The 26901-nt window shown below is 44.9% G+C and overlaps 1 protein-coding gene across 2 annotated transcripts in view; it reads left to right on the forward strand.

Moving 5' to 3' along the window:
- spire1a (spire-type actin nucleation factor 1a) overlaps positions 1–23917 on the forward strand; it is a 28920-nt gene extending 5003 nt beyond the window's left edge. Inside the window, exons 3-19 of one of the 2 annotated variants that reach the window (XM_084696800.1) lie at positions 7470–7706; positions 9521–9646; positions 12540–12614; positions 12835–12999; positions 13789–13875; positions 14277–14406; positions 15741–15782; positions 16123–16170; positions 16778–16944; positions 17389–17455; positions 17947–18095; positions 19435–19461; positions 20224–20361; positions 20875–20945; positions 21055–21082; positions 21231–21385; positions 21816–23917. In XM_084696800.1, the coding sequence (XP_084552926.1) occupies positions 7470–7706; positions 9521–9646; positions 12540–12614; positions 12835–12999; positions 13789–13875; positions 14277–14406; positions 15741–15782; positions 16123–16170; positions 16778–16944; positions 17389–17455; positions 17947–18095; positions 19435–19461; positions 20224–20361; positions 20875–20945; positions 21055–21082; positions 21231–21385; positions 21816–22074 (1971 nt within the window). In that variant the 3' untranslated portion in view covers positions 22075–23917. The remainder of the gene's footprint in view (positions 1–7469; positions 7707–9520; positions 9647–12539; positions 12615–12834; positions 13000–13788; positions 13876–14276; positions 14407–15740; positions 15783–16122; positions 16171–16777; positions 16945–17388; positions 17456–17946; positions 18096–19434; positions 19462–20223; positions 20362–20874; positions 20946–21054; positions 21083–21230; positions 21386–21815) is intronic. The other variant, XM_084696801.1, reaches the window with a different exon arrangement.
- Positions 23918–26901: the final 2984 nt, after the last annotated feature.

Genomic DNA, 26901 nt, shown 5'->3' on the forward strand with positions numbered 1-26901 from the left:
GCTGTTAACTCGGTTCCTTCCAGCCTTGATAACAAGCCAATGTGTCACTCCCAGATGGTTGAGAACGACTCCATACCGGCCACAGCCGCTGACGTCTGTGTAAATAGGAGAAGGCTTGGCAACCAGCTTGGCCTGCACTGATGGGGGGAGTGACAGGAGACCCACATAGACACTACTTCGACCCGACACACACACACACACACACACACACACACTTCTTTCTGCCTTAAACACGTGAAGCACCTTTTTTATAGAGTCTTAATTACTTTCGACACAGGACTGATGAAAATGCATTCAAACAAAACACACACACACACCCCTTACAGCTGTAGGCAGTCACGCTCTTGGTAAACAACGCCAACTGCAGCATCAAAATAAATATGGGGCGAGACACGTGTGTAGTCTTTGTTCCCGATCGGCCCATCATGAGAAAGGACACAACTCTCTCACGGTTTCTCTGTCTGCACATACAGTAATTATACAGGGCGTGTGTGTACTTTTGTGTGTCTGTGCGCGCGCTTGTGTGTGTGTGTGTGTGTATGCACTGTCAACAGCCCAGTTGGACAGCTCAGTTTTCATAGCTTGTTTGCACTCATCATCTCTCCTTCTGCTGGTCTTCCAGATCACATGATCACATGAACATTCCAGAGTGTTAAGCCAGTTCAAGATGACTTGTTTCAGTGTGCAGTGGAGACTCAATTTCATTGTTTAGGTGTTAACCATCCAAAACACCTCTTTTGGTGCGTTTCTCAGATCATGTGATTGTCTCTGCCCGAGACCTGGCGATCTCGGTCTTGAAAGTTCAAGTTCAGCTGATCGTAGCTGAGTGTTCATGACAGGCCTGGTCTCATGACCCAACCAGTGTTGGCGGATGTCTCATGTCTGCAATAGCTTCTGGTCCATGATTTAAAGCTGCTGATCTCATTTGCTATAATTTACAGTATACGATGTTTATATTATATTGTATCGTATTAGATACAGTATGTTTTACACACACTAATTACCCCGTGCCCCCCCACACACACACACACACACAACACACACAGTCTGTTTCTGTACTCCCAGAGTTTGTTAGTTCTGTCAGTCCATCTCGATCTCCTGTCCAGCCAGTCATCAGCCAGCTAGGTCTTCCTCTCTAATCGCTCGCCTGCATCATGACCCACTTCCCCTCTCAGGGTCCTCACTTAGTGACTGCTGGAGACACTACGGACTGGAGGGCTCAATGACACCCTGTTTCCTTGTTTAACCAGTCCAGTAAATGTCATTGTCTCAATATGCAGAACCACATGTGTATAAGTCATGTGTATAAGTATCAATTTAATTGTTGCTAGCTCAATGCATCTCAACACTGCAGTACATTTTATTATATATTTTTTTTGTGGATCTAATCAAAGTGCAGAATTTATAAGTTTTTGTAGGCAGCCCCTTTAAGGTTTGGATCACTGAATGATTTGTCACACTGACCAATCCTTTTAACTGTCAGAGCCTTCTCGATACCATACAAACTGGTTTAACCCAGTTCGGTCCCTTGTTTGGGATTATGGTGAGATTACACAACGAGCAGGTATCCTATTAGGGGTATTCCCTTACAGAAAGGTGGCTACATCTGGCATTTTGGTATACTCATTGAATATAGATTTAAAAAAAAAAAATTTACATGACAACAGCATACCATCAAACCGTTCCCATGACAGTAACCACTGAAATACTGTTTACAGTGGACTTCTTGTTCTTAATTATCGACTGCACTTTGGCCACTAAATGCGCTATTTGCATGTTGGAGTAAAGCATCAGCTACTTGTTTCAATGTAAAACAACAGTTTAACGTTCACAAAACTCTTCACCCAGTCACAGTAATGGTACTGGGCTTTAAATGCATATATTTGGATTACAATTCTCCTGCCTCGTCCTACACTCATAAATAATGCATCGTTACACTTGAAAATAAAAACGTAAAACCTGGCTTCTTGGATCTTAAATATTTGATGAGGTGTGTGTGTGTGTGTGCACGAGCGTCTGTGGGTGGCACCTCAGCATGAAAGCCCAGACGCACTGTAGAAGATGCCAGAGCAATCTCAGCAGTTTTGTACCAGCGAGACCGGGGGCGGGGCGGGGCAAGGGGTGATGTGAGGATGAAGGGGCAACTAAGGCTGCCTTAGAAATGTTCCATCCAGGGCGTTGGCTGACTGTCTGTCTGACTGACTGGTGTTGGGAAGCTGCAGGGAAGATGGAGCAGCCGTTACTGCAGAGAACTTGGTCTAGATTTAGCCTGCTTATGTAACTTCTCTGCAATGTGTGTGTGTGTGTGTGTGCCTGAAATTGGCTTCCCTCGACGAGTTTCGAGTGCTCAAGGAGGCTGTCTTACTGGTCTGCTCTGTTTTTTGGAATCCTCTCTCAGTTTTGCCACTGGCCACCCAATGGCAGACAGGAACTTTGGCTGACCTTGTCCCCAAAATGCATTATTTAAAAGGCACAGAGGGTGCCGGGAGACACACATTATTGGACAGATGTAGCCTATAGTATCCTGAGGTCATCATTAGCACCATACCCACGCTAGCCACCCCCAATTGATGGATGGGATTCCAGATCAAAACCCTTTGATTATCTCTACTGAACCTCATAATTCTGTTAGTCCAGTTCCGTCTGTGGTCGTATGTTGCATCGATAACAACCTAGATGTGTATTCATTTGAGGTCTTCCACTGATTTCACTTCATTATTAATGTGGATATTGGTGTCGGTGCCTTTTATTGATTCTGACTGGTCGTTTGGCTGGAGGACAAGGCCACCGTAACTGACGATCCCCTACAGCTGTGTGTGTGTGTGTGTGTGTGTGTGTGTGTGTGTGTGTGTGTGTGTGTGTGTGTGTGTGTGTGTGTGTGTCAGGGGAATCCTGAGGGGCTGAGTGGTTAGGGAATCGGGCTATTAATCAGAATGTTGCTGTTTCGATTCCCGGCCGTGCCAAATTACGTTGTGTCCTTGGGCAAGGCACTTCACCCTACTTGTCTCTGTACTTACTGTAAGTCGCTCCGGATAAGAGCGTCTGCTAAATGTAAATGAATACGTGAGCTTGTTGAAGGAGAGTGTTTGAGAGAGAGAGAGTGAGAGAGGGCGAGAGGGAGATGGTGGAAAAAACAAATGTGTCATTCCTCTACTCGTCTGTGTTAGTATAACCAACAGGCCTGGGGTCCTGCAGGCCTCACAGGCGAGCTGCACAACAGTAGCAGCACACAGCTAAGGGCAGTGGCCACCACAACTCCTCTGGGAGTCTCCCCTCCAACAGAAACTGTGCTTTTCATGTGGAATTTACCCTCCTCTCAGGGAAAGGCACACTGTGCGAGGTTGAGGAGGAGTGATTTCATTAGCCGTGCGTGTAATCGTGGTACTTTTTGGCAGAGCACGTACAAAGTATACCTCAATATTCCTACAGGCACTTCTGCAGAGTTCCCCTTCTCTCGGTCTTTGTCTCTCTCCATGAAAAATAAAGTTTCTAAAGGTTTGAAAAATATATATAGCATATCTTTTTATGTATTTGTTTTCCCTTCTCAGCTGCCATCTGAGACCACAATAGGAAGTGTGACCGCGTCTCCAGCAGTGATGTCATGTGAAGAACACAGCTCGCAGATGCATTTTCACCAACAGTCATTGTCTTGTGTGGTGTGAGAGAAACTGTAGCCCAGTGAGAACAGAAACAGGATCAGTCTGACAGGACACAAGACTCCCTTTCAGGAAGATGAAACATTCCAGAATGCTGAATTGTAAACGTGTTCTATAGTCCTGTAATTCTATAGACCATAATCTTACATTTACAATTACACGTATTCATTTAGCAGATGCTTTTATCCAAAGCGACATCCAAGAGAGAGCTTTACAAAGTGCATAGGTCACTGATAATAACAACAAGATAGCCCCAAAACATTGCGAGTAGCCAAAACATGAAGCACACATTGAACAACCAAAATAAGTGCCAAAGGGAAGAACAATAAGAGCATGTAGTTAAACAAGTTACAATTAAACAACATAAATCGCTATAAGTGCAAATTCTAGAGCGATTTGTATTGATGAATGTACTCTTGGTTTGCGATCTTAACGGCACCGATTTAATGTCAAAGCTCCCTTCACCTCATTGCCTGGCTTTAGATACCGTTTCATATTGCGATGAGATTTTGTTCCCTCAGAACAAAACAAACCTGTGGGACGTCACAAAAATATTTTGTCTTCCTATCGAGTCAGGGTGAGGTTAATCAGGTTGAAAGTGCCCTGGGCTGTTTGAACATCTGGTTGATTAAGCCGTCGGCTCCTGCAGACCTCAGTTACATCACGTACTGTACAGTGCAAAATGTCTGGAAGTTGGTAAACGCCAGATTTTCTTACTGCAGCGTGAGTTCTGCCTTAAGTATGGGCTTGTTGGCTGTACACTCACGATGACTGTGTTCACTTTAGCACAAAATGGAGCATTAGCCTACTCTGACAAATTACATTTGTTATTTTGGTCTTGTTTTGTTTCCTTGGGCGTTGATCTGTTCTAATAGTCCTCTACCCACCCCCCTTTTGAGTCTCAATCTCATTTGAAGACATCTGACTTGGCAGGACTCTGCTTGTGTGCCTGCAAAAGCTGCTCTTCCTTCACCCACACCTTCCTTTAATCAAACCACTTTTACCTCAGTCTTTGACGGTATGCTTACAATAAATTAACAGGGATAAGATAGGCTGTAAAATACTTTGTGCAATTAGGCATGGTTAATTAATAGAATAGAGAATACTAACAAAAGTTATTACATTTTAATTTATTTAATTGTAGTAGTTTATTAATTTATTTTCTAGCATCCTTTTAATCCCCACTGTAAAAATGACTTTCACATATCAAACACTAAATCAAGCACAGCTGTGGATACCGCCTGTGCTTATTTTAAACTCCTGAAGCGTTTTTAGCATTTTCTCCTGTCGCATGCCATTTGTTGATTGTGTCAACTAGATTGCCAGTAGACGTTCTGGAACATTCCAAGTTGTTTTCTACCCTTCCGAAGAGCACATGAGCTTTTTTACCCAAACACTGTGGCCACTATGTAATGCAGGTCTGGCAGTGGCTTGCTGGTGCCACTTTTGACAGTACGCTGTACCGCCTGTCAGTCACAGTCACCTATCGGATCTCTGGGAGGGGGGGGGTGGGGCTACTGGTTGACTGGCCCTTGATTGGCTAAACGGTCTTTTGAAAGAGTTCATTTGGGTGCTGAACAGTCATGCCAGTGTGTCTTAAGTTGAGTTCAGTTGCTCAGTGGGCTCTCATCAAGGGTGAAACTGATTCTAGAGTAAGAAATAGTATCAGAGAAGTAAACAAGTAGTATAAACTGAGTATTTTCTACTCAGTTTCTCTGGAGTTTGTATCATACTAGCCCCAACCACAACCCCAATCCTACTAGCCCTAGCCCCAACCCTTACCCTACTGAGTCATGTTTGTATACAGGACATGTTGGCCGTGACCTCTGAGCACTCTGGTTCCGTTTAGAGACGGGCGTGGAGATGAAATGTCTGTCGTGGTTCGTCCTGCCGCTGATTAGCGTGGTCCCCTGGCCTGTCAGCCCTGCCCCACCCCTCTAGGACTCACAACAGGATTATGAAGTTACATAATGATAAAGACTGTTGGAGGGTATTTGTGTTAGCCATCAGGGGGCCATGAGGCAGGGCATAGACGTTCTGCTGTATGCACTATTTGTACGTCGCTTTGGATCAAGGCGTCTGCTAAATAAATAACGTGAACGTTAATTATGGGCTGGCACACAGATGTCATGTATGATAACATCAGAACTTCGGGAAAGCAATGATCTGCAAAGGCCTTTCAAAAGGTGAAGTAAATCCCTTGACTGTATCCAGGTGTTCTTTTTTGTCCTTACTAAGTACTGAGTGTCGGAAAAAGCAATTATATTCTTAAAGGGATTTAGTGAATGTTATTTTATGAATAGGGACAGGTCAGTACACACTGCGGCCACGCCCTCCTCACCCACAGCCTCACCCTCAGAACTTGTTGGGCGACTCCCTTTCACAACACATTTTACTTCATGTCCTCACATGGAAAGAAATTATGACTAACCATTCCTTTAGAGAGAGGGCACACACACACACACACACTACTGACTGATCTACCTAGCCTGCTGTGTCCTTTTAGTACGGCCTTTAGCATTTTTAATATGGGATGGGACCTTTTTAGTTACAGTAGTAAGCATGAGCCAAAACTCATCTGTCAAAGTGCTCTATTAAGATGGACTCTAAATGTAGGCCTTCCAAAAGGTGTGCCCTTATTCAGCCATGCTCTTCTCACCATTTTGCTTTCAAACGGTCCACTCTCTGGGTGCCCCGGTACTGGATGTGCGTAGCATGCATCCTAACTGCCACGGCCTGGGTTCGACTCCTGCCTTAACTGTCCGATAAAGCATGAAAACTGTCAAAGATATCTCAAATTACTCTCTCACTTTTACTGTATGTGTTGACTTAGTTTTTATCAGATCTGTTTATTTTTCTAACTATAAATGGAAAATTGCCAGTATTGGTGAAATGCATTGTGGGAGCTTTGGTCGTTGACCCTGAACAGGCGTTTCAATCCTGACCTTCACTGTGGTCTCTTTCCGTTCCACCTCTGGTTGGCTCATATAGACGTTCATGGTCAGAGTTTAGGACCAGGTCACACCAGGTTCTCAGTTACGTGTCCAGGATTGTTTTTGTGTTGTCTTGGGGACACTCAGTGTCACCTGATTGATGAGATAACGTCCAAAAGTTGAGATCACCCCTGTAAACAAACAGGTCACTTAAAAGATGATTCGATTGTGCGGCGGGACAGACTGCTGCCCGCCGTGGACCTCAGTGGAGCCTTTGTGAGAAGTTGTGTTGGTGGTTCATACGAAGTTGAGATTAGTCAAGAGATTTATGGGTGACTGTTAAGATCCGGTCGCAAACTGTTAAAGTCGTTGCATAAAATTGTTTCGTGTCTGGTCAGGAGATGATGTAGGAAATTGTATTTTCTGAAATAATTGTAGACTTCATAGCAGTTTGGTTCCTGTTCCATTCTGTCTGATGATGGTCCTCATGACTTGAATAACTTTCAGGTAGAATCTGTTATTTTGTGACGTCAGTACTCTGCTATGCAAATGTTGTCCCAATGCTGTCTCCACTTTGACCGTACGGTATCCCTGTCATCGCTCCCACATTATCCCTATGCTATGTTATCCTCACATTGTCGCTTCATTACCTTTTACATTATCTCCCAAATTGTCCTTACATCATCATTGTATAGTCTCTAAAATCACCCCAGAACAATTCTCCCCATGGTTATACCACACCGTCGTCCAGCCTTTCACCAGCATTTCACCAAGATTTTGCCAAAAGTTAGCCAACGTTTTCCCACATTTTGCAAGCGTTTCCCCACATTTCAGAGTTGCCAGAGTTTTCCAACGTTGCGGTCTTCTGTCCCCCCCGCAGGTGATCGAGTCCTTGGGCATCATGATCTACAAGGCCCTGGACTACGGGCTGAAGGAGAACGAGGAACGCGAGCTCAGCCCTCCGCTGGAACAGCTCATCGACACCATGACCAACATGACGGAGGCGGAGGGCGACCTCTGCCCCGACGAGGGCTACGAGGCCACTGAGGAGGAGGACGAGGGAGAGGAGAACCCCAGCACCACCTGCAACGTCAAAGGCTTGCGGGACATCATCACAGTGAGTTCCTTGGAGCATTGGCGAGCAAGACCAGAGGTTTTTATTATGAAGGACGTTTGTGGTGAGAGGATGAATAGGTGGAGGTGGTGAAGGTTTAATTTTTTTATGAAGGACATTTGTGGTGAGAGGATGAGTAGATTTGTTTTGTTAACATACTGGTAATGAAACCACTTCAGATTGGATTTGTAAGTGTTTTCGAGTGAGACTGGAGGTGCAAATGGGAATTCTTTATTTTTGGCATCTCCGACTCCCATGGTGTTCAGAGACTGTTCCCTGAGACCCTCCCAGTCACAGTTTCTCACACAGTCTTGTCTGTTCTGCCTCCAGAGACCTCCACAGCCAAATCCCTCAGCATCTCTGCAAGGGGGCCGCTGGTAATCACAGCTATGTAAACACCCTTGTGGGCATTTGGGGGAGGGGGGGGGGGGGAGGCTTTATAGCTCCGGCAACGGTTATGCACTCTCAGACCTCTCGCTATATAATGGCCCCAGTGTCTGACCCTGGCTCACTGGGAATAGAATGTGTGCTCATAGCCAGCCATAAGTGCTGCAACAATTGGCGTATTAGTGGCTTACAGTATGGCAGTTATTGGTACTATTAGATAACTGTACCATACATGTTGACACCCCACTCCTAGTTCTGTCATTCCATGAAATAAATGACAAAAGGCATTAATGAAGATTTCTATATTTGTTTTTTTTTTTTTTTTTTTTTTTTTTTTTGCTTCTTTCACTTAGTGAAAAAGTAAAAGGATAAATAACATGTAAGCATGTCAATGTGTCATTAGATGAAGATACATTTGGGTCATACAGATTTGCAAGTGTAAGACTTGTATGAACAGTAAGTGCGGAATAAAGATATGTATCTTCTAAACCCGTTTTTTTTAAAGCACAGAAAAGATTTCAATTTTTGAAAACAGAAATGATCTGTATGCTTGCTCCTTTCAGTTTTACAATCTCTCGCTTTTGGCTGAAAAAAAAGAAGACAAAAAAAGATTTTAAGCAAGGTCAAGCCCTCAGCTCTGAGTTACTCCCTTTTTGTTTTTGGAGAAAACCTTTAGTGTAGAAGGAAACTAGAGAAACCACCCAAGTGTAAGAAACACTCCCACTGTCAGTGTCAGTTTCCTGTAAATCCCCCAAACATCCATGTACTCAAGAACCAGACTTACTTTTACCTATCCATCAGGTTTGAATCAAACACAGAAAACGTAACACAGTCCCTGCAGGCCTTGTTAACTTGTTTATCGGGGTTTAACGTTTGACATGCATTCAGCCGTCCTGTATCTTCCCCTGAGGATCAGTCTCAGTGGGAAGACGACATCTCTGCTGTGCCAGCATCAGGCCAGCATTCCTGACGAGGGCCTGGTGCTGGAGGCCAACGAAGAAAGGGAAAAATGTCAATCGTCTGGTTCTTTCTATTGTTCCATTACAAACTATACATGTCTCTTCTTCACTCCAGAATACCACAGCGGTCAGGGCACCACATGGAGCGTGTTAGTAGCATGACTCTGCAGGAATATGTGTCTGTGTGTTTATCTGTCAGACCGTGTTCTCTGTATTGATAAGGACACGTGGAATATGAGGTGGTGGCAGCTGCAGATTGGTGCTAATTCTGTTAGCATCCTCCAACACAAAACCACCCTCTCGTGACTGTACACATTATGTTTGTTGTAGTTTCAATGCAAGACGATATAAAAATGAGTCTTATTTTGATAACATGGATTCTAAACATAAACCTTCCTTTTTATAACATGGTGTTTTCCTCGCAACTTCTGTTTTGACTGTAGTTTAAATGTGCTAACTCCTCCCCTCCAGCTGTGTTCCTCTCACCTTCCCAGTCCAACTGATGCACCCAGCCACTACCTGGCAGTGTGCCGTGCTCTCTATACCGAAACCAGAGAGCTGAGGACCTTCCTGGAGAAGATCAAAAGTGCCAAGGAGGTGAGACGTCACCACCAGTCAGTCCAGTGGTTCCCAACCATGGTCCTCAGGGACCCCTTGTCCTGCATGTTTTAGATGTTTCCCTGCTCCAGCACACCTGTTTCAAATGAATGGTTGTTATCAAGCTCTGTGGAAGCCGGGTAATGACCATTCTTTTGAATCAGGTGTGCTGGAGCAGGGAAACATCTAAAACATGCAAGACAGCGGCACTCGAGGACCAGGGTTGGGGAATCCTGTTTTTGATGTTACCCTGCTCCAACACACCTGATTCAAATGAATGGGTCGTTATCCAGCTCTGCAGAAGCCTGCTTAGGACCATTCATTTGAATCAGGTGATTCTACTATGAAGATGGTATCTGCTTCTCACAAACACCTGTTCTAGAACGAAGGCAAGCTTTGTTTGTATGGGCATTTACGATTCAGTTGGTCAGTTAGTATTAGCAACCCTGCCCCCCCCCTCCCCTGTTTACTGGCCTCTACAGAAGATCCTGAGGTAAACCACTGAAACTTGATTCACTGTTGGTGTGGAAACAACCGTGGAAATTCTGCAGGTCCTCGATTGCAAATCGCAGGAGTGGTTGAACTATTTCACAAATCATAGTCGTCATCAATCTTGTTTGCTCGAGTTTCAACCCTCTATTCTCTGTGGGAGGTTGTCATGCAAACTGCATGAGTCATAACTAAGGCATTTGACTGCATTGCAGTCGTGGATATATCTAGCTTCTACCAATGAAAACAAACAGTATAAATCTAATTGATGCATCATGGTTATGAATTGGGGAACTTGCACCGCAAGATAAGACATACTTGATGCTTATCTTGAAGCCTGCAAGGGTAGAATGATGCCTGAAGAACACAGACTGGTTGGACTGGGACATTGAGACGTGGAGTTTCCCAGAAGTCTCCGTCCCAAACAGGGACTTTGTCCAGAGAGAGTCCTGACCAGGTCGCATCTCCACCCCATCTGCTAAATTTAGATTTGTTTTGGTGTGCTAAACGTATTTGGTATTGTCAAAAGAGTAGTTGCCAACTACATTGATAAAAAAAAAAAAATTTGCATCAAGACTGCCTAGCATTTTGTAAACACTGATTTCATGTACTCCCCGACAGTAAATCAGTCATCAATCATCACATTCTTGAATCAGCTAAGCATACAATCATTCATCAATACAGCCATAGATTTCTTGGGCCGCAAGCGTATGTCTGTGTTAAGTGTGTACGTATCTGCACACTTGTGCTCCCTGTGTGAACTCTCAGACATCCCAGTCAGCTAGCAATCACTCTCCCTCTTCCCCGAGACTGCTTAGCGATGCTCTGATAATCCCAGTTTTACGCTGTGTCTGTGACCAGTCTCTGCCCTGTCTGAGATTAACCCAGTCTATCACCAACACTGGCCTCGGTGGCCAATAGCTTCTCCATCGTTGTCATGACTTCCTGCTAGGTTGTAGCTCCTGCTGTGTGCACTGTCTGGAAAACGTTTCATACCCTAGTGCATCCTTAGTTTCACCCCTACAGTACTTTCTTGTAGACTGTTCACATTCCTTCATAATGAATTTTCAACCTGGGTGTGTCTGTATGTAGGTATTATGATGTTGCCTAAGGGCTGTTTTGGAAACAGTTACATTGGTTCATGGATACAAAGCTATTAAAAACAAATTTGGTATAAAAAGTTAGCGTCCATTATTTAAAGTTAAGCACACATGTACACAGTTCAATACAGGAATGCAGTGGTGGGTTTAGCCATTTCTGCTTACATAATGTATGGCTCCAAAGCCAGCCAAGCCCAGTCTTGTTAGTTCGTTTGCGTAAGGGGATTACGACAGGACCGTAAGGGGGGCGATAGGGGTTGCTTAACGCTCTGAGGTACAACGTAGTCCACTATATAAACAGGGATGAAATCATGTCATGGAACTGACATGGTTCTCAGCTACGCCCTGCCAATAATGGACCCACGCGACTAAATGTATGAAACTGAGATGTTTGCTTGTAAACAAGCTGTTACTTCTTTAGAGATGTTGCGAGTGGGCGAGAGTGGAGTGTGCTTTTGAAGGGAAGGAGGGATGGGAGATGAGAGGAAAAGGCGAGGAAAAGTTTTCAGGTTGTTCTTTTGATCCGTCTCTGCTGGGCGGTGATTTCCTGTAAAACTATTTTCTGACTATAATCAGGCCTGGAGTACATCCTGCTTGGTTACCAAGGGCCATACTAGACTTGACAGCTGTACTTGCTTTGATCTGTGGGTATAGAGTGTGCTGGAAGCAATTACGCCATGCCCCCAACATTGGGTGGTTTCAGACATACTGTAAGAGTGGGATAATCCCTAAGGTCAGGAAGCCAGGTCGAGACCTTTTACCAAAAGGCGGGTGTGCCAGCCTTCCATGACAACAGTCACCAAAGAGATCAGAAACACCCTGCCATCAAGCTCTAGTTAAACTACAACTCCCAGAAAACTACAAGGGGAAACCGGGGCAAATGAGTCTGTTCTAGGCTCAAATTGACTTGTCAGCTTGGTGGAATCGTAGTCTATAATGGCTGTCTGCAAAGAGAGGCCTTTGGCAGAGCACCAGATATTTAAAAGGCGTGGTTAGTGGCCCATTGATTCTAGCTCACAGGGTAGGCGGGTTGATGATGCCAGTCTGATGGGGATCGAACAGGTCAGATATTTGACCTGATAGTTCCACACGAGAAGTATCCATCAACTGACTAGCGTGCCAGACAGGAAGTGTGCGCCAGACAGGAAGTGTGATGTCTAAATCAACCTGGGCTTTGTTGTGGTTTGGTCCAGAGCTACAATGGAGATGGTGATCTACACTGTAACAGTCCTCTATAAACTAGATGGTCCTCAACTTCTTTCCTTCATTTCCCTTACTCTCTGTCTGTCTGTCTGTCTGATTAGAACCTGCGTAAGATGGAGGGCGAGACCCATGGCGAGCCTGTCAAAGACCTGAACGAGCTTCAGAACGCAGATTGGGTAAGAGAAGAATGGCATGCTGTGAAATTGACTCTAACGCCGGCCAACATAACGATCGATCAGACAGCAAAGCAATCAACTAAATGCAGCAAAACACATGACTCCTGCCCTTAGGAGTGTGTCTTTCATTATACATGAAAACATTGCATGATAAAATAGAAAAGCTGTCCCACCCACATTTGAACAAACTAATCTAAACAAATGACCCCCCTCCCCCCAGGCCCGTTTCTGGGTGCAGGTGATGCGAGACTTGCGGCACGGCGTCAAGCTGAAGAAGGTGCAGGAGCGCCAGTACAACCCCCTGGCCATCGAGTACCAGTTCACCCCCTACGAGATGCTCATGGACGACATCCGCTCCCAGCGCTACAAGCTGCGAAAGGTCTTGGTGAGTCGTCTCGCCTGCACGTTTACACCACAGGAGAACGCCTTTTTTCATTTCATTACCCTAAATTCAACACCTTAAAGCTGCTGTATATCCGTTATACTGTTTTGACATTGACCAGTTTGGGTTTAACTTTCTCTGAGTTGTGTTCCTTTTGTTTCACAGCGCTGTTCATGTTCGACTTGTAGTCATATTTGACTTGTAGTCATATTTGACTTGTAGTCATATTTGACTTGTAGTCTTGTTTGCGGAAATAATTAAAAGCGTAGAATACTGGCACCTTTATCACATATTGCTATAGTTGTAGTAACAGTCTTTTATAGTAAAGAAGATGACTGCTTGTTGTCGTCTCAGCAGTGTTCACACCAGTAGGATGAAATTCGAGAAGCCATTTGCAGGCTTTCAAAGGGCTCTCTCGCCCGCTCTCTCTCTCTCTCTCTCTCTTTGAGAAATGCCACATCAAGCACCTGGGCAGATCTGAAAAGTGTCATATCAGACAACAGCCTGACCTTTGTTCACTCTCTACAGTCGTATCTTAGGCTCCTGGTTTGAACAGGGCAGCAGTGTGCTTCAGAGCTTCACATAATTACGAGATAAGAGATGCAGTCGATAACGATAAAGTCACATTACAGAGTCCTGTCAAAGGCATCCCTATAGTTATTTAACCATGTCCTTTGGGTCATCTCAACATGTAATAAGTACATATTTTCTTCGCACATTTTGGCACCCTGCCTCACTCCTAAAGCACCTTTTGAATGTTAACCCCCACCCCTTCAACCTCTGGTCCTTCAGGTGAACGGAGACCTCCCTCCCAGGTTAAAGAAAAGCGCCCACGAGGTCATCCTGGACTTTATCCGCTCCAGGCCACCCCTCAAACCCGTAAGTACATTACACATACCCGCATTGATGTTGGTCCTGCCCAGTGTCTTAAAACCAACACACCCATCGCACAAGGCAAAACAAACACACCTCAGTTCCTTTCAAATTACCATGTCATGGATTATCTTGATCCTAGCTTTAGCTAGCTGGTGAAGTGGATCTGAATACTAAGAACAATTGTTTCAATCTTTTCATTGATAGGAAAGCCAATGCAGCTGTCAATAATTGTAATAAAGTCAGCCAAATGTAACATTTGATTTTTACCACAAGTGACACTTGAATCATCACCAGTAATTGACCAGTAGTAATCCAGTAGTTGACCAGCGTTGGTTAAGACTTAGTTAGCGCTCTGCTGGCGGTGTAGTCAAACCCCTGAGCCCTCGCCGTCTCTATGGCGACAGGTGGCGTCCCGCAAGCTGAAGCCCCACCCCCCGCGGCCCAGGAGCCTCCACGAGCGCCTGCTGGAAGACATCAAGGCAGAGAGGAAGCTGAGGCCCGTGTCACCTGACATGATCCGCCGCAGCCGATTGGGTGAGCACCACACACACACACACATATATGCACATGCGCGCTGCACACACACATTACAGGTTCTTGACAGGACATAAATTGATTCAATTTATCTATCTGTTGTCTGCGCCAAAAACTATATTCTGTTACATAACAAACATTGGCAGTTGCCCAGCCTTACAGGGTGTGCATGTGATAACCCTACTTTTAGAAAGCTGGTGTCAAGCCAGGACAGCCCTATCAAATGGCCCTAACCTAAACCTTCTACTGCTTGTACTCTGCCCCCTGCGTGACACAGACCCTAATAATGGACCCACAGTGAACCCTCTCCCCTTATAATCCCTAGACCGAATCTCCTAACGTGAACCCCGCCATCAAACATAAACATGACTTGTCTTCTCAGTTGGCCGTACTTTTTCGTACTGTAGTTTCTATGTTGGTGGACAAGATGAGTGGTCAGGTGTTTTCAGTTTGACCTTGAATTTCTCAAACTTTAAGGAAGAGGGCACAGTTAGTTTTTCTTAGCTTTTGAATTTCTGTGTCGGTCTGGGTAGGAGTTAAGGAGAGCATCGATCTTTTCTAAACAACCTTGTTAACCTGTTAATTAGTAGCGTCACACATATGTGATCGTTCGAAAGCGGGCCCCACAGAGTACCGTCACACGTGTGATTCTAAACATTCCAACCGACTATTTTCCAATAGACAAAAACTATATGACAAACGCGATAGTATGGCTTCAAAATGTACAATTAGGAGGTTAACAAGTAACACTAGCAGGTAGTAGCATTGCTACGAGTATTATGCTAGGTAACGGAAGCTAACTAAAGCTAGCTAGCTTCCGTTTTGAAAAAATAACTGACTGGTGGAAGCGTCGGTAATATTTAGAACTCACTCATTCTAAAGGGGATAAAGGAGTTGAGTGATACAGAGAGAGAGCACAGAGCTCTGCTAAGCTTGTGTTCTTTTCTTCAGCGTAATACCTTCATATTTATAAGGCCCTGAGAGGATCAATGCTAATTATTTAGTGGTGTACTATACAATACCTCACAACATTCCTTTTGTTTGTTACAATCATGGAGTTGCTTGTACTCCTAGTTAATGTTTTCAGCGTTTGTATTGTCCGGTACTTCACTGTTGCGTAATTTGTGAAATAACTCAACGAGTTCTATGCCTCTGAATACTCAAACTCAGATCCTGATTAGTGTGACGTCACCACAGCTTAGTTTGTTTAAATGGTGAAAGGGGGGTGTTAAGAAATCACTATACTTTCTGGTCTTTATTGTTCTTTTTAGATTCTCATTTATTCATTTATTTCCTTCTGCTTCATTCCCCCTCCTAACACTGACACCGTTCAGTCATTCGGCCTCTAACCATGTCTATCAGTTTTGACTCCTCAGGTAAAATTACTAAGTTACCGTCTGTTTGTGCTAGTTTGGTTGTTTGCCCTGTGTTAAACACTGTCCAGTTCAGATATACAGCAGCTATGTCACTTCACAGCCCCCCACACACCCCTACATGTGCAGACGTGTGTGTGTGTGTGTGCTTGCACAGCCTAACACCGTGCTAACCCCCCCCCTCCCCCTCCCCCCTGCCGTGTGGCTCACATGAAGGCGCTTCTGCTTGACTTCACCTGGCTCAGGTGCACCTGGCTCGTCGTAGCAGGCGGTCTGGTCATGTGACGTCGGTGTGGTCATGTGATGTCCGTGTGGTAACTGAGGGTTGTGTTTTCCTCCCTAGGCGCTGGGAAAAGCATCAGCACCCCTCAGGACTTGTTCCGCAGCTCAGGTGAAGTATAGTGTGTGTGTGTGTGTGTGTGTGTGTGTGTGTGTGTGTGTGTGTGTGTGTGTGTGTGTGTGTGTGTGTGTGTGTGTGTGTGTGTGTGTGTGTGTGTGTGTGTGTGTGTGTGTGTGTGTGTGTGACTCTATAAAGGGCTCCCTTGACTCCTGTTTAAATCTTCCTGCCTCTCCTTCATCTCTATACTTAAAGCACATCAATATTTAATCAGCAACTCGGCCACTTGAAGCACGGCCGAAGCAGTAATTAATGTTTCCCACCTCTGAGTTGGTATGGTCCAAGACATGTCTTTTCATTTATGGGACTTCTGAAGTGGCTTCGATCGATTTTTACAATGAACTTCCGCCCTCGTTCAGTCAGGATCGAGTAGTTGTTGCTGTAGCGTCTTCATCCAGTATGTGGGGGTCAGATAGCTGAGCGGTTAGGGAATTGGACTGTTAATCGGAAGGTTGCTAGTTTGATTCCCGGTACACAAATACAAGGAAGCTCAGACTACAAGAGGACATGGCATGTCCAGGCCGGAGAAAATCCCCCAAAATATTAAATAGTGTATGAAAGCGACTGCTGATTGACTGTGGCCTCCCTCCTCCACTCACAGACATGAACGCCCACGACGCCCCCAGGAAGTTGGCGGTCAGCACGCTGGCCCTGGCCAATGGATCGACACCGACTCACACACCAGGAAGCAGCGGCCTGCCCCTGTCTCAGAGGAAGAGGCTGCTGAAGGCTCCGACCCTGGCCGAGCTGGACAGCTCAGACTCTGACGTAAGACCAGCACTCTCCTCTCCCCCCACCTCTTCCTCTCTCTTCACCCTGTCTCCTCTCCCCCACCTCCTCCTCTCTCTTCACCCTCTCTCCTCTCCCCCACCTCCTCCTCTCTCTTCACCCTGTCTCCTCTCCCCCACCTCCTCCTCTCTCTTCACCCTCTCTCCTCTCCCCCACCTCCTCCTCTCTATTCACCCTCTCTCCTCTCCCCCACCTCCTCCTCTCTCTTCACCCTCTCTCCTCTCCCCCCCACCTCCTCCTCTCTCCTCACCCTCTTTCAAGCCTTCCGGGTCTGGTCGCGGCCTGTTCTAGTCTGATAAAACACATCCACTGCAGTTACAACGTTTGTAACCCTTGGATACCGAGTTTTGCAGCTTCCTGGTTCTGACGGTGTATCTGAGCCCCTCGGTGACTGGTTGTAATGTGTCTGCTGTCCAATCACAGGAGTCGTCCAGCCACCAATCAGCGAGCAGCTCCAGTGTGTCCCCAGACTCCCTCATCGGAAAGAAGGGTAAGATCAGTCCCGTTCTGTTTCACTCTGCTTCCTGAGTTTTCTGGACCTTGACAAAGCCTCAGTCTAATATGTCATGCTCTTCCCCCTCCACACCTCCTCTCCTCCCCCTCTCCTCCTCATCCTCCTTTTCTCCCTCTCCACCCCCTGTCCTCCTCCTCCACCCCATCTCTCTCTCCACCCCCTCTCCTCCTCCACCCCCTCACCTCCACCTCCTCTCCTCCCCTTTTCCCTCTCCTCATCCTCCCCTTCTCCCTGTCCACCCCCTTTCCTCCTCCTCCACCCCATCTCCCTCACCCCCTCTCCTAATCCTCCCCTTCTCCCTGTCCACCCCCTTTCCTCCTCCTCCTCCTCCACCCCATCTCCCTCACCCCCTCTCCTAATCCTCCCCTTCTCCCTCTCCACCCCCTCTCCTCATCCTCCCCTTCTCCCTCTCCACCCCCTCACCTCCTCTCCTCCTCCACCCCATCTCCCTCTCCTCCTCCCCCCAGCCCCCCCCAGGTTCCTGCCCGTGTCCAGGTCCTTCACCCCCCAGACAGACAAGCGTCCGTCCCCCCACCGCCGGCACTCCATCGAGGAGGAGGCCCCCACCAGCATGCGGCCCATCGTCCCCTCGTCCAGGCAAAGCTCCAAATCACTGGTGCGTTCCCATGACGGCACTCCCCTCTACGGCAACCCACCTCCCCTCCTCAACACTGGGGGGAACTGGTCTTTTGAATTTGAACACTGTTGGGTATAGTTAGCTGGTTTTACGCATCAACAAAGATATAGCTGACTAGAAAATCTTAAATCATTTACAACCAATTCTTATATTTGGTCATTTAATTCAGAGTTATATATAATTTGTATATTAAGAATCCCCCAGCATCATTTAATCAAGTTATAAATAAAATAAAAATCTAATAACTAACAGGAACCTTCCACCACCACCACCACCTCTCTCCCAAACTCCTCAGTCTTGAGGCCAGCGGGTGACTGAATGAACCTGGCACTGGTCATGTGAGTGCACACGTGAAGAGAGAGAGAAAAAGAGAAATGGAGGGCCGTAATTGAAACCTCATGACCTGCAGTTGAAACAGGCGGCGGGGATACTAGCTTATCATTCATCTGCCTCTTGACTTATTATTGACTTCCTGTGAATCCAGTAGAGCAGGCTTCTTCATAGAATAGAGTCTTAACTAATAAGATCATTAACCCCACCCTGTCTGGCTACTGTCTTTAATTTAGTCAGCAACCACACGTGATAGGGGACCAGGAATGAGTCCTGCAGCTCCTTCTTTAACTTCCCGCTGAAAAGCTTTTCTGAGTAACTGAGGTTGATGCCTCTCGCACAGTACTCTCTCAACGCGGCACGTTCTTACCTCTCGTGGAATTCGGCCAGCGTCGCATCTCTTAATGACGTTCAAGGCCGCCTGAGCATAGCGATGGGCAGAAGAACTGGGACTCCTTTGTCCCCACTCCCTCCCCTTCCCTCCAGACTAAGACACAGCCCAGCCTGACTGCTGAGAACATAGATCTAAAACGACTCTCTCTCCTTGCTGTTACGTACCGCTGCAGATGCCAGCGGAGGCGAGTGACAAGGTAACTTGGTCACACCGTCCACCTGCTTGTCTTTAGGTGGACGTGTTCTGTGCATGTCTCCGTTTCCAACGTTGTCTGCTGGTTTTTGATTGGAAACGACAGCGGTTAGGGGTAACGTGGTCTGGAGCTGTCGCATCGATAGCTGACGAAGCGTCACAAGGAGGACGGAGATTTAATAAGCTGGCATGACATCAAAAACCACACCAGGCTGTTGTAATGAGTGTGTTGTGTTGTGTGGTATTTTGTGTTTTGTGTGCGTGTTTGCTTGGTACAGTCAGAGGACTTCAATGGAAGCGTTTCTGTCTGGAAATATCAAATTGGGCAACAAAAAAAAAAAGCTTCTTCTTTGGTTGTGCTAAAATGAACACGGCATCATTCTGTTCCCTCCCAAACGTCAGGTGGCGACCGATGGCAGGGCTCACGGGGTAGGTCCTAGTGATGACATCATCATCCTGTGACACTAGCACCTTCATCAAACATCAGCAACTCTGAAGCTATACTAACACTGCTTGCGGGGGAGCCAGGTTTCAGCACTAATCATCTCCCACCAACCAGGCCTCGTCTCCCCTCTGTAGATAGGACAGGATGTTACAATGTAAAAAAGACACCATGAGAAAATGGACAATCCATAATCAAACCCCGTTCCTCTCTATGATGAGAACCCAAATATTCAATGGGTGAATCGTTCTGAATCGTTTCAACATAACGTGTCCTTATCTTCCTGTGTTCCTGGGAATGAAATGACTCTTGACTCGTGCTTGCTTCAGAGTCATTCGCTCCCATGATCCAACACTCCAGTCATTGTCCTCACTGAGCACATCATCTGTTATGTACTCCTGTATGGGAATGTGTGCTGTAAATGGGAATGTGTGCTGTAAATGGGAATGTGTGCTGTAAATGGGAATGTGTGCTGTAAATGGGAATGTGTGCTGTAAATGGGAATGTGTGCTGTAAATGGGAATGCGGGCTCATGCTGTGGATGGGTGTCTCACTCCGACAGTCTGTCACGAATGTCCCACGGATGTGGTGTTCATGTGTGGGCTGCACTCTACGCACGCTGCATTGGTCAACCATCTCCACGGCAACCGTCTTTTTCAATCATCTCAGTGGTGGAAGCGGGAAGTTGGGCTCGCGCACACGTGTCAGGGTGGGTTTAGTAAACGTGTGTGTGTGTGTGTGTTTCACAGGAGGAGTTCTGCTATCCTGTGGAGTGCCTGACCCTCACCGTTGAGGAAGTGATGCACATCAGACAGGTGCTGGTGAAGGCAGAGCTGGAGAAGTTTCAGCAGTACAAGGATGTCTACAACGCCCTGAAGAAAGGAAAGGTGAGAACGCAACCGCCAACCTCTCCGTAGCTACATCCGGATTTCTGGAGGCTTCACCACAATTAGTATTTTTTATTTTACCAGGAGAGTCCCATTTGAGATTAAAAATAAATGTTTCAATGGAGACCTGGCCAAGACGGGCAGCAACATAAAAACACAGTTATAGACAGAAGAACACAGAATGAAAAAAATAAAATAAAATAAAAATAATTGAAAACTAAGTCAGTTACGTGACCTGTGTAATTTAAAAACAATGAGATTTATAAGAATAGTGTGAAGATGAGGGTTTGGCTCTGCAGAGTTGTCGGGAATATTGTCTCCCCCCAACACACACACAGACACACATTAACTGACTAAATCCCAAATCCATCCCTGAAACTAAATTACATTTAGTTTATCAGATCTTTCTTGAAATTCAAATCAAGACAAATGCCGTTGACTTGGTTTGACAATCTGTTCCCACAAAGAAAGGATGATGTGGTTCCTAACATGATGACACTTCCCACTCCTCAGCTTTGCTTCTCCTGTCGCACCAAGAGGTTTTCTCTCTTCACCTGGTCGTACACTTGCCAATTCTGCAAAAGGTAAAAGCCCATCACAGTTGAGATTATGTTAAATTCAGTGTTGCATTAATCTGTATTAGAATTAAGGATTTGATTCTGAGATGATGAGAGATTTCTGTTTTCCCTTTAGGCCGGTTTGCTCTCAGTGCTGTAAAAAGGTAAGAGAAATTCCTCCTTTCTTAACTCATACCTTTTAACTCAACTCATACACGACCGCTTCCAAGCCTGCAAAGCCATTCCCACACCCCAGAACCAGTCCTCAGATTCATCCGATGCATCCAATCACATCCTCCGCTGTCGTTCCAGATGCGGCTGCCCTCCAAGCCCTACGCCAACCTGCCCATCTACTCCCTGGGCCCCAGCACCTCCGCCAAGGAGGAGGCCGGCACCGCTGCGGCTTCGGCTCTGCCGGATACTCCTTCCTCCGCATCCGGACACCAGCGCCACAGCCTGCGGCGCAAGTATGTTGTCTCTCAAGTCCTCACCCCCTTCGGTCTACAGTGTTTCAAGAATGGATGTATATAAGGACATGATTGATTAGGCCTTTATATTTCCCACGGAACATAGGCCATTGATAAATTGTTTCCACCCTCGTCTGTCTTGAGCCATCCTTTCCAGCTGTTTCCACGTCAGCCCCTTCTTTATGAATTCCTCTTCATCAATGTTCCAGAAATCATTTTTATCCACTTCACAGGTGATTGGCCTATGAGCTTCATAGGCCAATCTATGGTGCCTCCCTATTGGTCAGCATTACCTGTTTCCACCTCTCACGACGAGGACGTTAGGGTTGGACTTTGAGAGGCTATAAGGAGGCTTTGAGAGGCTATAAGGATAGAGGATATAAGGACATAGCATTGAACATTTCTATCTGATCCCTGCCCCCCCCCCCAGGTTGTCCAAACACCACAGCAGCGAGAGCGGCTCACGGGACCTGGCAGAACTCCCCAAGGAGCTTACCGAGGACTGGTGCACCATGGAGGTGTGCGTGGACTGCAAGAAGTTCATCTCGGAGATCATCTCCTCCAGCAAGCGCAGCCTGACCGTGGCCACCAAGCGGGCACGCCTCAAGCGCAAGACCCAGTCCTTCTACGTGTCCTCCACCAACGCCAGAGACTACCGACCCTCTGAGAGGACCATCAAGGAAGTGTGAAACCTTCGCGTGGATGGTAGACACTACTCCGTGGGGGGGGCGACAAAAATCTCCTTAAACCTCTTTCAAGTGCTGTGGGTGAAGTGGTGGCTTTTGTAGATGGAAGGTGAGGGGGCTATCAGGTCAAGTCTGCAAGAGAACGTCTGCTGAGCGATGATGGTAGGATACGTGACGGTTGTTCTGACCGACGGTGCCAGTAACTAGAGTATTCCAAAGTAATTCCCAAGAATCTAGTGCGGAAAAGCTGGTCAGTGGTCCACTCAACTGCATCTCCTTTGCAGTCGACTGACTTGGTTTCTTTGACGATATTCAAAATGGTGGTCGTCTTTGGCAGGTTCTAAATACCAAACCTTTCTAAAAAGTGCCCAGTAAAAGACATTCCTCCCCCAGTTCAGTATGGAGGTACAACTATATTCCATTTGTATCTATTTTATCTGATGTATTTGAATGGCTCTGGCTATCTGGGGGGTGAGTAGGTTTCACGCATAGCTGCTGTGGTCATGGAGAAGAATCCAACCAGAGAATGTATATTTGTAATAGTCACATAGAAGGAAGTGTGCTGTGTGTAAATAGTTCAGCGAAAGATCCCTTGCCAGATCTTGGATGTAAATAAAAACCCAGTTCCTGTTTACGCCCTAGCCCTCAGGAAGAACTAGCCGATCGTCTATCTGACAGATGCACTGTAGATCCGTCAGTTAGGTCTGACACAGGATCTGGATTCTCTACCATTCCCCAACCCTCTTTCCCCACACTAAAATGAGTGGCATGATAACAAATGACACAACTTGTTTTGCCAATTGGAGATTTGAATACGGGTTGTCGGTCAACTGAAGATAAAAGTGCAAGTCTAGAATGAGTTCAGAGGTAGTTTCATGTGGGTTTTAGACACTTGTGTATGATGTATTTTAAATGATGTGCCTGGTGCCAAAAACGCTCCTCCTTACATTACATTTACATTCCTCCTTCTGAATGATCTGTAATGATGTTGACGAGTTGTACATTGTAAATAGTGATGGAGCTGGAAACTGAACTGTAAAGTTTTGCCCTATTCTTAGCTAGCGCACAGTGGCTATTGACTGTGTCCTTGTAAATGCTGTACATCCAAATCCTTCAAAAATAGAGAATTATTTCTAATACTCAATCACTGTCATTATTATAATTATAATTATTGTTATTATTTATTGTGTATTCTAATATTGTCATAGTTTCTATTATTGACATTCTCAAATTATTTTATTATGTATTGGTATTATTAAGTTATTGACTCAGCTATATATCTGGAATAACACTTTCTGGAGTGATCAAATTGTTTGTCAAGTTCCTGTCTTAATTAATTAAATGTCTTCATGTATTTGTTTGTTTCACAGTGCAAATTTCTAGGGTTCCTCTGGGACAAGGGTTGATTGTGTGTACACAATCTGGAGATGGGTTTTAGAATTTAACACCACACTGATTGAATGTAGGTAACAGGGTATTGTGGGTATTTTCCAGAGGGTTATTGCCTTGATTTTTTACTGTGTCTCTCAGACAAAGATTTTGACTGATGCACAGACACTGTGCATGCACACTTCCTTACTTAGTATAAAAACACACACAACCTTAGTTTTATTTTCTAATCAATTTGATTGCTTGGTGATTCCCGTGGTATTATGAACAATGTCCACATTGACCAGAACAAAATGGACCAGTTTGAAGATCATGATGTCATATTTTATATTTTGTCTGACCTTGTTTGTTTTGATACCAGTGAAGCAGGAATGGTGTGAATTATTTCCATGTAATTTTTTTTTTTAAATGAACGAATGACAATAAAATGATCAAATTCTTTCAAACGATGAAATGATCCAATTCTTTCAAATTATTTTTCATTATTCCATTGATTAGGTACATCTGTTGATATTTTTCTAATGATAAAATTACATTGTTACACAAATGTAGAACTTCAGTGTCTGTGTAGAAACATTCTACCCTTTGAAGTACTCAATGCAACTTACGTTAGACTCTTCTACCAGATTTACACGAAAAAAATGACCATGGAAAAGTCGACCATGGAGAAACACACGTGATAATACTCGGTTCTCAGTACTGTGAGATTTTCTCATATGCAGCCAGCTCCACCTGCTGGTCATTCCTGGATTTGTATAAAATGATTTCTTCCACCTGATGGCACTGTGTGTTAAGTGCTGGGAAGTTTGCTAGGGTTTCCAACTCGAACTCTCTGGAGAGCAACCCTCATGTTGTAACTGATTTTATTAAACTTAACAAGCTTATTATTTAAAACACGTCAGATGAGGACTGTAGTGGACACCAACATGACAGGAGATGATCCAGGACCAAACCTGGGCAGATAAGATTCAAACCGACGCTACTCGGGGTGAGCGTTAAGTTGGCATACAAGATGTTTACTGAAATGTAGTGCTGAAACCATTTAGACAAAAAATATTTTAGGCTCAGTAAAGTCATTGTATAGGCTTGTCACTTAACTAGAACTTGAGAACTTGTCACATAAAAAAATAAAATAAAAAAATAAACTGTTAACCAAGTCCAGTTCCTGGAGTGACAGGTTTTCAGCACCTGTTGCTTCCTAATGACCCAGAGTTGGGCCAGTTATACAGGTGTAAACCCTCTATAATCCCCCTGTCTGACACACTTACACAAGGCTGGAATTACAGGGGGGGGGGGCACTGGGTTCTCTCATAACAAACCAGCCCCCCCCCCCTCCCGAACATAACAGTCCTATCCTAATTTAATGTTTTTAGATTTCAGCGCACCACAACAACAACAAAAACACTTTTGACAGCACATATACAGTAATTGACAGTCAATGCTAGAAATGTATTGAGGTATCTTCAACTCATGGCAAATCAACAGAGTAAACCATGCAATTAAAGTACACAAATGATTAAAAAAAATATCCAATAATCATCACATGATGTGGTAATGCTAATTTGTATGACAATATCCAAATACATCCCTACCAGAAAGCTGTTTTAATGATAACCCTTGTATTTATGGATCCATGGCCAATCCCCATTAGAAGGGTCGTTTGGGAATGGAGTTTCTATTACTGAGGCTTTAGAGTATGTGTGCATGTGTGTGTGTAAGTGTGTGTGTGTATGCGTGTGAGCTATCATCACTGTAATGCTACACCCGGGGTTAGCACAGACAAGGCCCAAAATAGCCTGGTTCTGCCTCCCACCAGGGTGACCCTCAGGGTTCCATGGTGGACAGACATACGTCAGTAAAGAGGCTTTGCATTTAGCAATACCTCAATAAAAATTTGATAGCATGTTCTTGTCAACGGGGGTAATACTGTACTGGCTAACAAAACCAAACGAGAAACAGGTGACTGGTGTCAGTCGACTTGGTTAGGCCGTTCACGAACAGGGCATGTGTAGGACGTGCGTAGACTTACCGAACAACAACAGTTTAGGGTGGGAGACCAATGACTGGAAAATATGTTAATGGATCATTCTTTAGCCCCGCTTGGTTGCTACGCTGGTGATTCAAATGCAAGAAAGGGATGGAGCTTTGAGGGTTACCATTCACCAGAACACTTTTCATGGGGTCAATGCAAAACAGTGTTGTGAAGCATGTGGCCAAACACTTCATAGAATAAATATACCATGTCAAACAGCTAAATGCACAACAACTGTGAAGTGGTTGATCCTTAATAGAAAATTAATTTGTCAGGAAGTGCTAAACAAAAACCGCATCTCCCTGATTAATATAATGTAACTGTTTCCAATGTTTCGTGGTTTTTGATGTTATGCAACAGATTGGAAACTGTAGATACACTGATAAATTGACCTTTGTGGTTTTGTAACCGGATACGTCCGTGACCTGTGTGTTGACAGCGGTCAAACTGTCCCTGCAGAATGTGACTTAACCTGCTTTAGAGACCTATCTACAAAGACAATCCTCAATGTGAAACTCAGTTTGGCCTAGCCTACTTAACCTACTCATCATGGCACAGATTGCAAGGTTTAATGCTGAACCGTCCAAAGACACAATCAGAAAAAGGTTTTATTTAACAAAAAATGCTCTTTAATAATAGCCACATATAAATAAGACTTCATTCTTTTATAAAACACAAAGAATAATGAATATGAACAATTGAACACATTTAGTAAATAAAGATAAACATATAACGTTTCGTAGCAGTAGACGGAAACCGATATGCTAAATGGAGACGTGAAACAGAAAGAAGCTACTCACCACACGACCTGTGGTTCCCATGACAACGGTTGTAAGTGACAAGTGACTGTGCAACAGGTGTAGTATTAGTTAAAAGAGGGTAGCATTAATTTTTATCAGTAAAATAGTTATTCCTATTCTCAACATGGCGGTAAAAGGTGTATTTTGCAACCATGCAAACGCTCTCCACAGATGCATGCTTCCTATATTTATTATTCACACTTAAGGTAAGGGAAGTCCACTTTAACATGGGTGTTTTTTTTAGAATTTTAGAATTGTGAACAGTTTAAGTGAGCTTCCTTAACCTTGAAGTATTTTTCTAAAATATTATATATGGAAGCCATAATTTCTGTAAAGCAGTACACTTATAGCAGCATATGGCAACTCTAGAACATTGAGTGGCTTTACGGTTTTGAAAAAAACAGCTGTATCATGTTCACTACAGGAGTTACAAGTTGGTGATATGATGAAACAAAAAGAGAGAGCATGTTTGCCATACAGGTTACTTATTTTGTTTTTGTAATTGTTTTGCAACTTGAATCCCTCAGAATACAAGAGGTCTCAAAATATATTTTCTTTAAAATGTTTAGGCATACCCATTACATAACACCTCTTAATGAAAACACAGAC

This window comes from Hypomesus nipponensis, chromosome 4 (assembly GCF_054491055.1).
Source record: "Hypomesus nipponensis isolate SF chromosome 4, ASM5449105v1, whole genome shotgun sequence".
In the NCBI taxonomy this organism is placed as follows: Eukaryota; Metazoa; Chordata; class Actinopteri; order Osmeriformes; family Osmeridae; genus Hypomesus; species Hypomesus nipponensis.